Here is a 15,855-nt window from a genome sequence, read left to right as displayed (position 1 = left end):
AATTTGACTTCTAATCAAATTACTATTAATTCATCAAAAATATTATAGAAACTTATTTTTGGGAATTAGTTTAGATGGATAAAAGTAAGTGTTAATAGATAAAAATGCCAATTTTCTTAAGTTTTTTATGAAAGGGTCTTCTTTAATAAAAACATGTATTCTATTGGTTCCTAGATAAAAATATCATTCAATCAAAAATAGTTTTTATAAAAAATTTAGACAACCCAAAATTCTTTTCCATATTTTTGAATTATTTCAAAAACTAAATTATTATTCCAATCAAGTCAATAAAGCATAATTAAAAAAAAATGGCATAACAAGGTAGTGAAAGCATGAAATTGAATGACATTATCAACTAATTTCTAAATAAAAAATAAAAAATCATGATGGTCAAAGTTGTAAAATTTCTTTGGAATAATATAATTTATTAAAAATCATGAACGTCAAAGTGTACGTCCCTTGCTAAATGTTGATGGAATTGCTTCTTCCAAACTCTTCTTTGGGAGAAGAAGATATTTATGGGGCGTTTTACTTTGAAGGATTAGCCTTGATAGATAAAAATAGTAAGACTAATCCTTTGTTTACTTTGACGGATTGGACTTTGAAATATCCCATATATAATCCTTGATTATTTTTATCATTTAACTTAATTTTACTTTATTCTTATTCCATTAAAAGAGTGGAATTGGACCAATCCTACTTTTAAAGATAAAAAATACTCAATCATACAAAGTAAACGACCTACATGGATAAATCATCTGCATTGACTAAATCATCTCTCACAATGTTAGATTTCTTATTATACTTTCCCATAACATTAATTTTGTCTCGTATTGACTGCATTGATATGATTTCAGTCCAAGAATAAGAGTATAAGAGAGGCAGGGATATGGTAAGGCTTTTGCAGATGTGTTAGAAGATTGAAAGAGAGGTTCAAATCGGGTTAGATTGGCAAGACTTAGAAACTTGTCCAGTTGAAAAGTGCCATTAAACTGATTGTAGCTAAGATGAAGTTCCAACAATGAAGGGAGAGCAAAGAGAGAGTGGGGAATATTGCCAGAGAACGAATTACCCCACAAATCTAAATAAACAAGATTGGAAAGACCTTCAAACAGCATAGAAGAAAGTGAGCCTGTGAAGAAGTTACTTGACAAATCGAGACGAATCAGGTTGGGACATATGATTCTATACAAATCTCTCACAACTTCAGTACATATGATTGTCATATGTACTGACAATCATATCAATGTTAAACTGTAAACTGTAATTTTGATTCCATCGCAGTCACCCCACCCACCCACCCACACATGCACAATGTTCAAAGAACAGAAAATAGGACAAAAAAGTGAAGATAAATATATAAAACAAAAAATTTGGGACGGCACGAGTTTTAAGAAATCCTGTAAAGTATAATGTGAGTGGAGAAAGGGTCCACATTGATTGTGATGTTTAGTGAGAGAATTATTACTATAAATAGACTATGCATGTTTTTATGGGACGGACGAAAAAGGAAAACTATGCATATTTTTATGGGATGGAGAAAGTATCCATATACTTTAATGGGCTCAATTAGCCCTTCTTGGATAAGAAAAGGAAAAAATGTCCACCCAAATAAAAATATGAAAAACTAGCATTTTTTAATGTAAATGTACAATTATATCCTTAATATTGTTACACATTTTTTCGCAAAAGTGTGTAATGACGTAAAAATGTGTAATAATGTAAAATACAATGTTACACACTTTTTCAAAAATCGTGTAATAATCACGAAAATCGTGTAATGGTGTATTTTTACACTGTTACACACTTTTTCACAAAAATGTGCAATAACGTAAAAGTGTGTGATTGCGAAAAAATGTGTAACAATGTATTTACACTGTTGCACACTTTTTCGCTTCTAAAAAGTGTGTAGTAGAGTATTTTACACTGTTACACACTAAAAGGGTATTTTAGTTAAAAAAATGCTATTATTTCCATATTTTTATTTATATGACTAGAATTTTCTGACTAAAAAATTTTGGCTAGAGTAGGGTGTTGTCTCTATATTATATCTCAAACCCCAAAACGAGAAAAATAAATAATAACTATGACAAAATGGTAAATTAACTTTTTTTTAGCCTCGGAAAAGCCTCCAAAATCATCTTTCCTTTTATGATGGATATAACTGTAAAACATGCAAAGCTTGAAAAACAAAGCATGAAACTGAATGACGTTATCAACAATTGATTTCGAGACAATCAGTTAAATAATTAGTATAAAGACAAGAGCATACCTTTCAAATTGTTCCTACTAAGGCTTAATCCGTTAAGCTGTGTGATGTTCCCAATTTCTCGAGGGACATTTCCACCAAAGTTGTTGGATGACAAGTAAATACTCTCTAGTTGTGTACATTGACCCAAACTCAATTGTATATCTCCCTCCAATTTGTTCTCCGATAGGTCAAGTAGTTTGAGTCTTTGAAGGTTGTTATGCGAGCAAATGTCTTTTGGTAGGCGGCCTGATAAAGTATTATGGTATAAAATACACCCTCCATACACAAAAAATATATAGATGAGCGAAGAAAGATTTCCATTTTCAAGTGGGATGCTGCCTTCAAGTCTCATGTCAAAAAGAGATTCCACTGCTCCAATTATTTTTCAAAATATTAGAGTCTGTTTTCCTTTTTCTTTTATCGGGAAAATATATTACGCAACTTTTTTAAAAAATTATTATTATTTCACCTCTTTTGAAGCTGATATGTTCGATTTCCGGTGCTATATCTTGCAATAAGTAATCGGATCTCTTAGGCTCATGGAATGACAAATGAATAATTAAATTTCTTAACTATAAAAAAATTAGTGGCATCTTCAATATGGAAAATTGCTTTCAATTATTTTTCTTGGATGCAATAATTTTCAAAAATCGATTGAGAGGGAAATATATCATCTCTTACACGACGGGCAATAGACTTTGACTTAAGCATAAGACTAAATGTGTATCACATATTTTTTCCAATTCTCATGGTTAGTTATGATATACCAAACTCTTTCACTAAAGTTTTGGCTTAAAGAGTAGTGCAGACATACCATTTAAAGAGGTGCTGCTGAGGTATAGTTGACGGAGACTTGTGATGTTCAAAATCTGTCTTGGAAATGGTCCATTAAGATTGTTGTCACTCATGGCTAATAACTCTAGATTATTAAGATTACCAATCTCTTTCGGTATACCACCTGTGAAATTGTGTTAAGTCATGATAACTTGATTTGAATCAGGTATAATGATATGTTACAAATAGTATGAACTCCAAAATCATAAGTATTAGAAAAATAGTTAGTGATGTGCTTTTTCTAATTATATGAAATTGAGGATAAATATTATATAATTAGTACGCCTTCTCGTGCATCGCGATACACGAACTAAAGTGATTGTTGGCCAATATTTTAATCCAAAGAAAATTTGGTGACGGTCGGCGAAGAGAAATAAACTCGAAGAAATAAAATGTGAACGTCAATGGGGGAAGTTGTGGATATAAACAAAAGGTGTGTTGATAATTATTGTTTACGATTATCTTAGATAAATAAAAATAACATAAGTAAGATTTTAGGATATCTCAAAACCTTCATAAATACTATTACGTGAGCTAATATCCCATTACAAGGGTGGGACTAAAAAAATTCAAATAATGAAAATAAAAATATCCATACATCTTATCAATTATGAAATGTAAATTAAGATTGTCCAACTATATATATGAAATTAAATGAATGTATGTATGTATCTCTTGTGATATTTTGAGTACTTAACGTGATCTTTCAAAACTTGTTGAACCTATAATGGTTATTAGATTCAATAAATCTATGTAGCCACATTTTGATCACCCACAATTTAGTTGAATAGAAAAAATTTCAATTAATTTAATAGAATTTAGTCGTTTTATTGTATTATCTATATTGTAGTTATTTTTTTTTGCATCTTTTATTTTTTAATAAATTACTAAAAAAGTTACAAAAAATTATAAAAAAAACTACAATGTAGAGAATATAATAAAATAACTAAATTTTATTTTTATTTTTTAAAATAAGTTAAATAAATTAATATTTTTTCTATTTAAGTTAAATTATTAGTATAAAGACAAGAGCATACCTTTCAAATTGTTCCCATTAAGGTATAATTCCTTAAGCTGTGTGATGTTCCCAATTTCTCGAGGGACATTTCCACCAAAGTTGTTGTCTGACAAGTAAATACTCTCAAGTTGTGTACATTCACCCAAACTCAATGGTATATCTCCCTCCAATTCGTTCTCCCACAGGCTAAGTAGTTTGAGTCTTTGAAGGTTGTTATGTGAGCAAATGTCTTTTGGTAGGTGGCCTGATAAAATATTATGGTATAAAATACACCCTCCGTACGCAAAAAAAAATATATTCCTAAATAGCTTCGGCACATATTTTAAGAATTTTGTAAAGTTTTTGTTAAGTGTATTGTGATCAAATTTTACAAATTCCAGACGATATAATCTCACAAATCAGCTTAGATAATAGCATTACGGAAAATAATACTATAACTTAATTTAAATTACAATTTAAAATAATTCCACGTCAAAATACTCACTAGTTTTTTATATTTGGAGACTATAATATATCAAATCTAAATTTAGGTGTATGCCCGATTTTATTGTTAGATTGAGCATCTGAATAAAGAAATAGTATTAATAAAGTTGAAAGTAAAATGAGAAAAGAATAAATAAATTGCTTAGCTATATATACATCATTAGAGGCAAAAAGTAGCTTTGCCATTTACCCCAAAATCTACGTTTAAACCGAATGACATTATCAACCAATTTCTGGGTTATCAATTGAAATGAAATAGTAAGGTATCAAACTAGTTAAATTCTCAGTATAGAGATAAGAATATATATACCTCTCAACTTGTTATCAGTAAGGTCTAATACCTTAAGCAGTGTGATATTCCAAATTTGTGCAGGCACATATCCACCAAAGTTGTTGCGTGACAAGTCGATACTTTCAAGTTGTGGACATTGGTACAAACTTGACGGTATATGGCCTTCCAATTTGTTAAACGACATGTGAAGTAGTTTGAGTCTTTGAAGGTTATTGTGCATGCAAATGTCCTTTGGTAGCCGACCTGATAGAATTACCATATAAATAAATAGATTCTACTATCAACAAATTATAAAATGGATAGAGGAATACAACCATGAAAAGAGTTTCCACTCATATCTAGATAAACGAGTGAGGACAGATTTCCAATTTCCCGTGGGAAGCTGCCTTCGAGAAACATAAAAGAGATATCTAATTTAGTCACCCTGCTACGACGTGAATCACAAGTAACTCCTATCCACGTGCAAACCGAGGTTCCACTGGTCCAATTATTTTTCAACATATTGTGAGGATCTGAAGTGATGTGGGATTCTAAAGCAAGAAGTATGGATTCATCACTTTTGATTTGAGTTATGTTCTGTGCAGCTGAGAGGCTAAGACATGAAAACAATAAGAGTAGCGAAAGAAGGAAAAATGTGGAAAATGTATCCATATTGTGAGTGCTAATTGTGTGAGAAAACAAAAAGCCTACCAATTGACATTTATATTCAAATCTAAAATAATTGTAGCAGAGTCTATTTACAAGTCAAGTCTAAGTCAAATGGAATGCAAATTTTCCACATTTTTGTGGAAATATGAGGGAAGCTTCTCTAATCAATTTTAACTTTATTTTCTTGAGAAATACATTATTTGTCACCATCGTCTACGTTTCATATGAAATTCTCAAAGCTTGAAATGAATTTTTAATATTTGGATACCATAGTGCATCAAATCTAGATTTAGGTGTATGATAGGTTTGATTATAGAACAATATATAAAAAGTGAGTACGTATATTCCCTACATTTTTTCCTCCCTTTTTCTCTTTCTTCTCCACCAAATTTTTCAATATTTTTCTCTCTATCTTCCTATTAATTTGCTTTATTTGTTTTTTATTATTTTCTAAACATCGTCAAATTTGATTCATGATAAAAATTCAATATGCATCTTAATTAAATTTAAGTTCGTTACAAGTTTTTTAATATAGTATAAAAATCATCAAAAAGGAATTTAAAACAAATCGGTTATGAAAAATTTAAAATATTTTGTTTTCGCTCTTTTCATTAAAACAAATTTGTATATGAAAATATTTATTTATTTAAATATATCGTTTAATTTCAATATACGTACTAGTTTGAATGGAGAATCAATATTATTCAAGTTGAAGATAATGTTAGCTTAATTGAAATAGGTTCACAATTTCACACATCAAATCTCTTGAATTTTAATTTAATGGACGTTTTGATCATTATAATGGCAAAACAACTGTATATTTTCCTTGTGAAAAATTGCGCCTTGTATTATTTTCTTGAATGAGATAATTCTCTGAAATTGATTGAAAGGGAAATATATATTTTTTATTACTTTTTAAAGTGTATGATTGCGTGATAGTCAATAATATTAATTGTATTAATGGTCTCCACATGCCCATTTCAATATTTCATAGCCGACCGGCACTAGAGTCAATAATTAAATGTGGGTGAAATTCATTTATTATCGAGACAATTTCGAGAATAATTTATTAAATATATTTGATATTACTTGACAGACTATACGAACTTCGAAGATATAAATTAGACGAACTGTTCTCCAAATTAGAGAAAAAGAAAGACAGTCTGAATATATATTTAAAATCCAAAAAAACCCAACAGAATCCCAAACCAATACACACAATCTCGTGCATTTATTTGAGCATTCCCTATGTCTAAATATACATTCAATAAGACAATACCCTTGTATAGGAATTATAAATCAATTCTAACCTTATATACGTCTGAATCAAAAGTTGGGCTGATCTCTGACCAAACCATGTCGGCTCGGCCCATAAGGCTCACATTGACATATATATATTTGGCCATTATTTTTAAAAAGGGTAACCAATTTTATCACTATAGCCCCTTAATTAAAATAATAATAATAAAAATAAGTATGATTATACTATTATACCCTTATAGCCACCGTTTAGAATTTATAATGAATCATAAGTCATAAAAGTTAAATTAAAAAAACATTTATGTTCAATCTCAAATTCATATAGCATCATTCCAAATATTTCTTAATTTATTTATATAGCCCAACTCAAATTTGTATAGCCCCTTTGTCTCTATCTCTATCTCTTTCTCTCTTCACATGCAGAGCCTCGTCAGATGTTATAGATATCGTCGCCATCGCCAACGACTGAATCATCACAATGTCGTTTTCTCTTCGATTATGGAAGTACTATTTCGTGATTTTCATGAATCATCATAACGTCGTTCTCGTTCTTCAAGCAGTCGAGGCCTAAGACACCACAGGAATTGGCGAAGGCGATAAAGGATAGTCTCATGGTGATCGATTCCATTACTGCAGCTAAGCTAAGCTTCAAGTTCCGCAACATTTTCAGTGGAAAATGTGATTATAATTTGTGATTCGCTGGTTCTAATTTTTATGTTGTTATTGGTTTATTATAATTTTTGTCTTTTATTGAAGGTAATTTGAGCATTAACAGTCAATTTAGTTAATTTTGGACCAACACGAACTTCTTCATCTTCTTCTACTACATTTTTTTTTCTTTTTTGATTTACTGTATCGATATTCTTGAGGAAATTGTGATTTGTTTTGCTTAGAAGATATTATAAAGTAGTCAAACTTTTCGAAATGGGTGTGTAGATGCAAGTAAAATCACAATTTTTAACAGTGAAGAGATGATTGATTTCTTATATAGGCTCTAATTTTTAGTTAAAAGGATGAGTTGATCTCATGCCTTCCAGAACTGAATATCCACATGGATCACATCTAAAATATCAGATACAATCGGCTAAGAATTCAGATAGTGCAATTCAAATTATTTGTTTTTTGCAACACTTTTTCATATAAGCAGGCAACTAATTATTCATTCTAAGGGAAACTCAATCTAGCTAAGCACTTCTGAAATAGCACTAGAGCACTATTTCTAAACAATTGTGGTGTTATTCTTGAGTTTGTCTTCCTTTCTCCTATTTTTAGCTATTATACAAAAATTGCTTTCCTGTGGATACATTTTGGTCATGTCTTGTTATGTCAGTGTTGTTTGACAATATGCACTGTGGCAGCATAGAATGGAATAGACTAAATTGGGCTATATGATTTTTTACTTTGAAATCTTTTTGGGCCTGAAGCTCTATGGCCCAATCTAGCTCGGTCAATTCATTTTTGACCCACTTCGTTTTATATTTATGCAATATAATATCTCTATGGCCCAATCTAGCTCCATTTGCGATGATCTTACTAACCTTTCACGTACAGAAAAAGTCGTTTGAAGATATATTTGCATTGTTTCTTGTGGTATTTCTAAGTAATTTCACAGTTACCCAATATTGGGCTATTTTTCTTACGCCAATATTTTTTGAGATACTAATACATATTGTATAATAAAACTATATATTATATTAATAAATTAATCAAATAATAATTAAACTAGTGCAAATTAGCTTGAGTTGAAAATATATTTTTGTCTCAATCTTCACTCACAATACAATTAATTATCACTATTACATATAGGAAAAATTCAAACATCGAAAGATTTAATTTTGTAAAAAAATTCAACTTGGTTAACTCACTCGGAATTTCCCCATCCAATCTATTTGATGACAAGAGACGAAGGGAATTCAAGTATTGTGAAACAAATTCAAGTATCTAAGAGAATTAAGATTCTCTAAAGAATGGCGAAAACAAGTCCGCCAAATGTTCGACAAAAAGCCAACGAGAAAATAACTGCTTTTATCATACCGGGACTCCATCACAATCACTTTTCAAAGAAAACCCACAACGAAGAATGAAGAAAAATGTAAGAAAATCAGCAAAAACCACTGTCGTTTTCTTCGTGTGATGGCTTCTGGGGAGGCTGAGATCAATGCGTCACGTAGCAGCAGGAAATTTTATAAACTCACGAGTAGCAATAAAAAAACAACAATCTAAAGTCCGGTAAAGAACAAAAAAGCAAGAAAGAAAAGCTCATGATTCATCAAATTTTAACACAAATTTTTTGGTGGTCAAATTAATGCTGACTTTGATGAATTAATTCTGAAATTTAAATAAATTAATGCTGACTTTGATGAATCTTCTTCTTCTTGTTCTTGTTGTATGTATATCCAACACCAAAAAAGAATTCCACCAACCACTACAAAAAAAACGCACATAGATAACGGAGATTCTCCGTTATCTATACCCCAAAAAAACCGTTATATATAGTGGTGTTGTCTATGATGCGCTCATATGTAACGGTAAAAAAACCGTTATCTATTATATTAGATAACAGTACGATGCGCTCATACGTAACGATAAAATACCGTTATCTATAGTTGAATAGATAACAATAAGATGCGCTCATACGTAACGGTAAAATACCGTTATCTATAGTATAATAGATAACAATATGATGCACTAATACGTAACGCTTGTGTACCGTTATCTATAACAATTATAGATAACGGTTGTGACTGTTATCATAGAATATATCTACCGTTATGTATTCCAACTATAGCTTTCAGCACATTTAATATTTTTTTCTCTATTTTCCTGTTATTTAGCTCAAAAAATGAATAAATAAAATAAAAAACAATGATATAACCATCAATAACATATTATATTTCATCCAAAACAATTATACATTATCATCCGAATATACCAAGTAACAAGTACATATCATTGCAATTATTTCGATTCGACATTGCAAGTAGCAAGTATCTTATAGCTAAAACGAAAATCTATCATACTATATGTGTTCCAACAAGAGATTTGTCCACTCAACATGAACTTTATCAATATTCTTTCAATCATAAGTCCGATTGTCCTCGATTTGTAGCCTTTGGTAGTCTTGTCATCACCAAGTAGCTTGCTAGCATAAATGAGCCTACAATGGAAGTGAGTTGGTGAGATTATGTAGTTTTCAAATTTACCAAACTTCAAATAATGGGAACGAAAACGCTATATAATTCACTAATGCAATAAAATCAAGAAATATAATCCAAATTCATCCTCAACAAAGAACGAGTCCTACATTAAGTCAAGATCTCCTCATAGATAAAAAGAAATACAAGAATATATGGATTAAAAATTTAAAATCTAAGAAAACGCAAATTCCTTGATAATTTGAGCTAACCTGATAATATTAATGGCAGCTCCATGATTTGCAGATCCTCTTCTTCTTCTTGAATAAGAAAGCAGAGTATTATCCCTTAAAAAAAATCAGCATAATATATAGCAAAACCAGAATAAATTAATGAAGATTTAGCAAAACCAAAAACGACTACAGAGGCCACCATCAAAGAACATCAAAAGCAAAGAGTAATCCTCAACAGAATATTAAGTTTTATCAATGTAAAAATATTCGTATTAAATTATCATTTATAAATGAGTGAGTAAGAGCTCTGTACAACAACATTAGTAGCTCATACATAACACATTGCTTCATACCGTTATGTATGCATGTAGATAACACTACATACATAACGGAAAATTATCTAACCGTTATCTATAGTCAAAAAGGCGCTCATACATAACGGTTTTCGAAAAAAACCGTTATGTATGATGTGTTATGTATGTGCGAATTTCTTGTAGTGAACCATCTTGGCCTTCCAAATCGAATAATCCAACAACCAAATCCAATCCCAACTATGATTCCACTTCCATATCCCATCACCACACTTCTCCATCCAAATCCATCTATAAATCCATACTCTTCATCATCTTCTTCTTCTTCTTCCGGCCGCATTTGCTGCCCATTCTCCTCGTTGCATTTTCTCGTCAACGGAACTCCACACAATCTCAAGTTTCCCACATATGAATCATTCTCAAATGTGGAAAACTGAGTAGATTGTGGTATTTGCCCGACTAGATTATTCATTGACAGGTTTAATTTGGCAAGAAATGTCAACCTCGTCAATTCACTTGGAATTCTTCCATCCAATTTGTTCGATGACAAGTCCAATGATTCAAGCACACTTATATTTCCAAGAGATGCAGGTATGTGTCCCATGAGATTATTGTGCGACAAATTCAAGTATCTCAGAGAATTCAGATTACCTATGGAATCTGGAATACTCCCACAGAAATTGTTGGAGGATAAGTCAATGGTTGTAAAGGCTTCCAACAGTCTCGTCAATAACTGATCGAGACCTTTCAAGGTGATTCTCATCTCCACATACCTTAGAAAAAAGTAATCATCATTACTTGTAATTAGATCTGTCTTATTTTCCTTCACATCCATCATTGCTCTAAAGTTCTTGAAATATGTTTGAGGGAGAGACCCCACAAATTCATTGTCAGATATATCTAAAACTTGCAACTTTTGAAATGGAAGGTTGCTTCGTGAAGGCAGCGACATGTTACCATCAAACTTGTTGGACTTCAATATGAGTACTCGAAGCTTAGGAAGAGCTTCCATCCAAAACGGAAATTCATCTTGTATTCTATTATTTAGGTAATGGTCCTTGCAATTTATTACCACTCAAATTGATGGAGAGAAGACTACACCCTTTGATAAATATTGATGGAATGGGGCCACTAAAGTTATTTGCATTTAAATGAAATATGGACAACGATTTGCTCATGTTTCGAAAGCATTGTGGAACTATCCCTTCCAAACTGTTATTTGAGAGTAGAAGAAACCGAAGGGATGTCAAGTTGCAGATGGAGAATGGAAGCTCACTATTTAATTTGTTGGAAGAGAGCTCTAGCGACCGCAAATTGGATAGATTCCCAATGGTGAATGGTATTGGACCTGGAAGTTTGAGAAGTCAGCATATATATTGCTTTAGAGACAATCTGGATACATAAAAAAAAACATGGCAATGAAGAAATACATTTTATGCACGTGAAGTATTTTGATAGAAATTAAATTAGCTCTTCTATTCTTATATCACCCATGCATGTCTCATATATTCAATGGCATCTTAATTTAATATAGCATTTGCTAACATTGATCCTTAAAATTAATAGAGTTACAATATGGCTGGAAACAACAAATCCAACTATTGTTAAAGTATTTAGTTAATTAAGCACGAGCTAATTAAATGAGAACAACCTAGCAAGTTGAGAAATCAAAGATTCAAAATTAGATAAGTCATCCTTTTCTATTTCATATTGCACATGGAGTGACAAAGGAATTAGACAAATCGTATAGGCAAATTTCCTTGCAATTTATTAACACTCAAATTGTTAGACTTAAAAATACACCCTCTCATAAATATTTGATGGAATGGGGCCACTAAAGTGATTTGCATTTAGATGAAATATGTCTAAAGATTTCCAAACTGTTATTTGAGAAAATAAAAATTTGAAGGGATGTCATGTTGCACATGGAGAATGGAAGCTCACCATTTAATTTGTTAGAAGAGAGGTATAGTGACAGCAGATTTGATAGATTTCCAATGGTGGATGGTATTGGACCTGAAATTGGAGAATCCTTCATATAATTCACTTTAAAGATAGAGATGTAAAGGACTCAGATCTTTTGACACAAATTAGCTAAGTCATACAATTCGAAAAAAAGTGTTTTCTATGTTTTTCTTTTATTATTAATATCATTCGTGTTTTATTTCATATTGTGCATGCATTGGCAAAGGAATTAGACAAATCGCATATCTTATCTTACCAAATGTAAAATTTTAAAAAGACTAGTTCGAACAAAAATGGCCAAAGATCCGATCAAGTTTGTAAAAAAGTTATTATGTCAAGTTGCATATAAAGAATGGAAGCTCACCATTTAATTTGTTGGAAGAGAGGTCTAGCCACTGCAAATTTGATAGATTCCCAATGGTGGATGGTATTGGACCTAAAAATTGAAGAACCCTTCATTTCAATCACTTTAAAGATGGAGGATGGTAAGAAAGACATTTTGTTTTGTACTTGAAAACATACGCTCAAACTTTATTATTTGCTAAATGCCTTTAAAGTATAAATTAATTAGCAATGCACACAAGACATTTTGTTACAAATCTTATATTTCCCTGTATCACGAAGACACACCAAGTATACTTGATGACATCATAATTTAACAAATCATCTAACATTGAGAAAATAGAAGATCCAATATGGCTGGAAACAAAAAATCCAACTGCTGTTAGAGTATTTATCTAACTAAGCATAAATTAGTTATATGAGAACAAGCCAACAAGCAAAGAAAACAAAATAAGATAAAGATTTGATCAAGTTTTGCAATCGTTTCTGCCGAGTTGCAGATAGCAAGGGATGTCAAGTTGTAGATGGAGTGGAATTAAGCTCACCATTTAATTGGTTGGAAGAGAGTTGTAGGATTTGCAGATTTGAAAGTTAGTACCAAACGTTCACAAGAATTACTTTGGCAGATAATTTGAAATATCTTTTCAACAAATGTATCTAAAACCAACAAATTAGGAAATGGACGACAGATAATTTATGTAATGTTCCATATATCTCATTTTTTTAATTACCACTAAACTGATTTATAATTGAACCAAAGATGGCCAAAGATTTGCTAAAGTTTTCATAGCATTGTGGAATTTCTTATTCCCAAGATATACATAATCAATCTCTTTGATTGCCAAGTCGTAAAAAAATGATTTGATTATTATAACACGGCCACAAAAATAATAAGTATAATTAGAACACTATATTTAATGGTTCGTTTTTGTCAATTTGAATACATTATTAGGTGAATATTAAATGGTAATTGTTCAATCCAAATAATTTTGACTCGGTTCAATTTAGTCTCGGCAATGGTTCAATTAAGTGGGGCCTCTGATATTTACAAATTGGTTTTCAGTTGTTAAAATAAAATTAAAAAGTCATTTTTTTTATCAAAGCATACAGTTTATTGCTAAAAGATTAATGTACAAAAATTTATATCTAACCTATTCAATGCAGAGTCATATATAGTTAATCTACCAATCTAAAATCATAATTACTATTAGAAAATTAGTTAGTGGCGTGCTTTTTCTAATTATATGAAAGTGAATATATATTGTCATATGGGCTAATTTGTAAACAATTCCATTTAATTAGATCGATGTAAACCGAGTCAAGTATAGAAAAAGAGAGAGAAATAATAATAATAATAATAATAATAATAATAATAATAATAATAATAATAATAATAATAATAATAAGAGCCTACCGTAGTAATCATGAGCAATATCAATTAAGTTTTGTGGGCCCTCTGATATTTACAAATTGGTACTATTAAGTTGTTAAAATAAAATTAAAATGTCATTTATTTTAATCAAAGCATGCATACGGTTTATTGCAAAAAGATTAATGTGCAAGAATTTATATCTATTCAATTCAAAGTCATATATAGTCATGCAAAGTTACATATAGTTATGAATTGAGCAATATCAATTAAGTTTTGTGGGCTCCCTGATATTTACAAATTGGTATTAAATTGTTAAAATAAAATTAAAATGTCATTTTTTTTAATCAAAGCATACGGTTTATTGCAAAAAGATTAATGTGCAAGAATTTATATCTAATCAATTCAAAGTCATATATAGTCATGCAAAGTTATATATAGTTAATTTCATAACGAAGCGTGATTCAATTGGTAAAGTTCTCCACTTCCAATTAATAGATTAGAGATTTGAATCACTATTGGCAAAAATGAAAAATCGTTAATCTTTTTTTTAATAAAAAAGAGAGTAATAGTTGATTTAAAATATACCTAGAATTTTGGAGACTACTTACTCCGGCCCATAAGAGTGTGCATTGTCATTTTTGGACACTACTACATCACTAATTTTTTATTTCTTACTCTTATTTTTTAATAAAGTCAATCACTTTTTCAACTTCCAACACTCTTATTTAACATTTTATTAAAACTCGTGCTACAAAAAATGATGCACAATTTTATTTACTACAACTCAATTTGCAAGTCATTATTTGACTTATGTGACAATGCCGCGCGGAAGTCAAATCATTGAGCCACAAAATTTGATTTCTACTCAAATACTCCATCCATCCCACGAAGCATGACACAGTTTCTTTTTTGGTCTATCCCACGAAGTATGACACGTTTCTAAAAATGGCAAACAAATTTACCCTTTATTCACATTTTCACTTTTTCACCCACCACACGTAACACACAAAATACCAATTTCTTAATTCTCATGCCGAAAAGAACTGTGTCATGCTTCATGGAACGGAGGGAGTAACTATTAATTCATCAAAAATATTATAAAAACTTATTTTTGAGGATTAGTTTAGATGGATAAAAGTAAGTGTTAATAGATAAAAATGCACACTTTCTTAAGTTTTTTATGAAAGGGTCTTCTTTAGTAAAAACATGTATTCTATTGATTCTTAGATAAAAATATCATTCAATCAAAAATAGTTTTTATAAAAAATTTAGACAACCCAAAATTCTTTTCCATATTTTTGAATTATTTCAAAAACTAAATTATTATTCCAATCAAGTCAATAAAGCATAATTAAAAAAAAAATGGCATAACAAGGTAGTGAAAGCATGAAATTGAATGATATTATCAACTAATTTCTAAAAAAAAAAAATCATGAACGTCAAAGGTGTAAAATTTCTTTGGAATAATATAATTTATTGAAAATGGACGTGTATCAATAATAAACTAAGTAAAGATCTTCTATATTTCTTATAGAAAAGTCGGGATATCTCACGAGCTGATAGGATTACCATATAAATAAATATATTCTATTAACAACAAATTAAAAAATAGATAGAGGAAATAGTACCATGAAAAGAGTTTCCACTCATATTTCCAATTTCTAGTGAAGACAGATTTCCAATTTCTAGTGGCCCCATTATCCTTCGAGTCT

General features: G+C 30.4%; 1 protein-coding gene and 2 long non-coding RNA genes across 3 annotated transcripts; all 3 read right to left on the bottom strand.

Moving 5' to 3' along the window:
- Positions 1-1,336: 1,336 nt before the first annotated feature.
- Positions 1,337-4,333, bottom strand: LOC131006353 (uncharacterized). The gene is made up of 3 exons (XR_009095483.1): positions 4,123-4,333; positions 3,066-3,209; positions 1,337-2,497 (listed from the first exon to the last, which is right to left on the bottom strand). It is a non-coding gene; the product is annotated as an uncharacterized LOC131006353 (long non-coding RNA).
- Positions 4,334-9,655: 5,322 nt separating this feature from the next.
- Positions 9,656-10,469, bottom strand: LOC131006341 (uncharacterized). The gene is made up of 2 exons (XR_009095469.1): positions 10,193-10,469; positions 9,656-9,943 (listed from the first exon to the last, which is right to left on the bottom strand). It is a non-coding gene; the product is annotated as an uncharacterized LOC131006341 (long non-coding RNA).
- A 113-nt stretch (positions 10,470-10,582) lies between these two features.
- On the bottom strand, positions 10,583-11,476 carry LOC131014006 (receptor-like protein 19). Its single transcript, XM_057941946.1, has one exon. The coding sequence runs from the start codon at positions 11,474-11,476 to the stop codon at positions 10,583-10,585; it is 894 nt and encodes a 297-aa protein (XP_057797929.1).
- Between the last annotated feature and the right edge of the window lie 4,379 nt (positions 11,477-15,855).

Source organism: Salvia miltiorrhiza, chromosome 1 (genome assembly GCF_028751815.1).
Source record: "Salvia miltiorrhiza cultivar Shanhuang (shh) chromosome 1, IMPLAD_Smil_shh, whole genome shotgun sequence".
Classification (NCBI taxonomy): domain Eukaryota; kingdom Viridiplantae; phylum Streptophyta; class Magnoliopsida; order Lamiales; family Lamiaceae; genus Salvia; species Salvia miltiorrhiza.
This window is presented reverse-complemented; position numbering and strand designations above follow the sequence as displayed.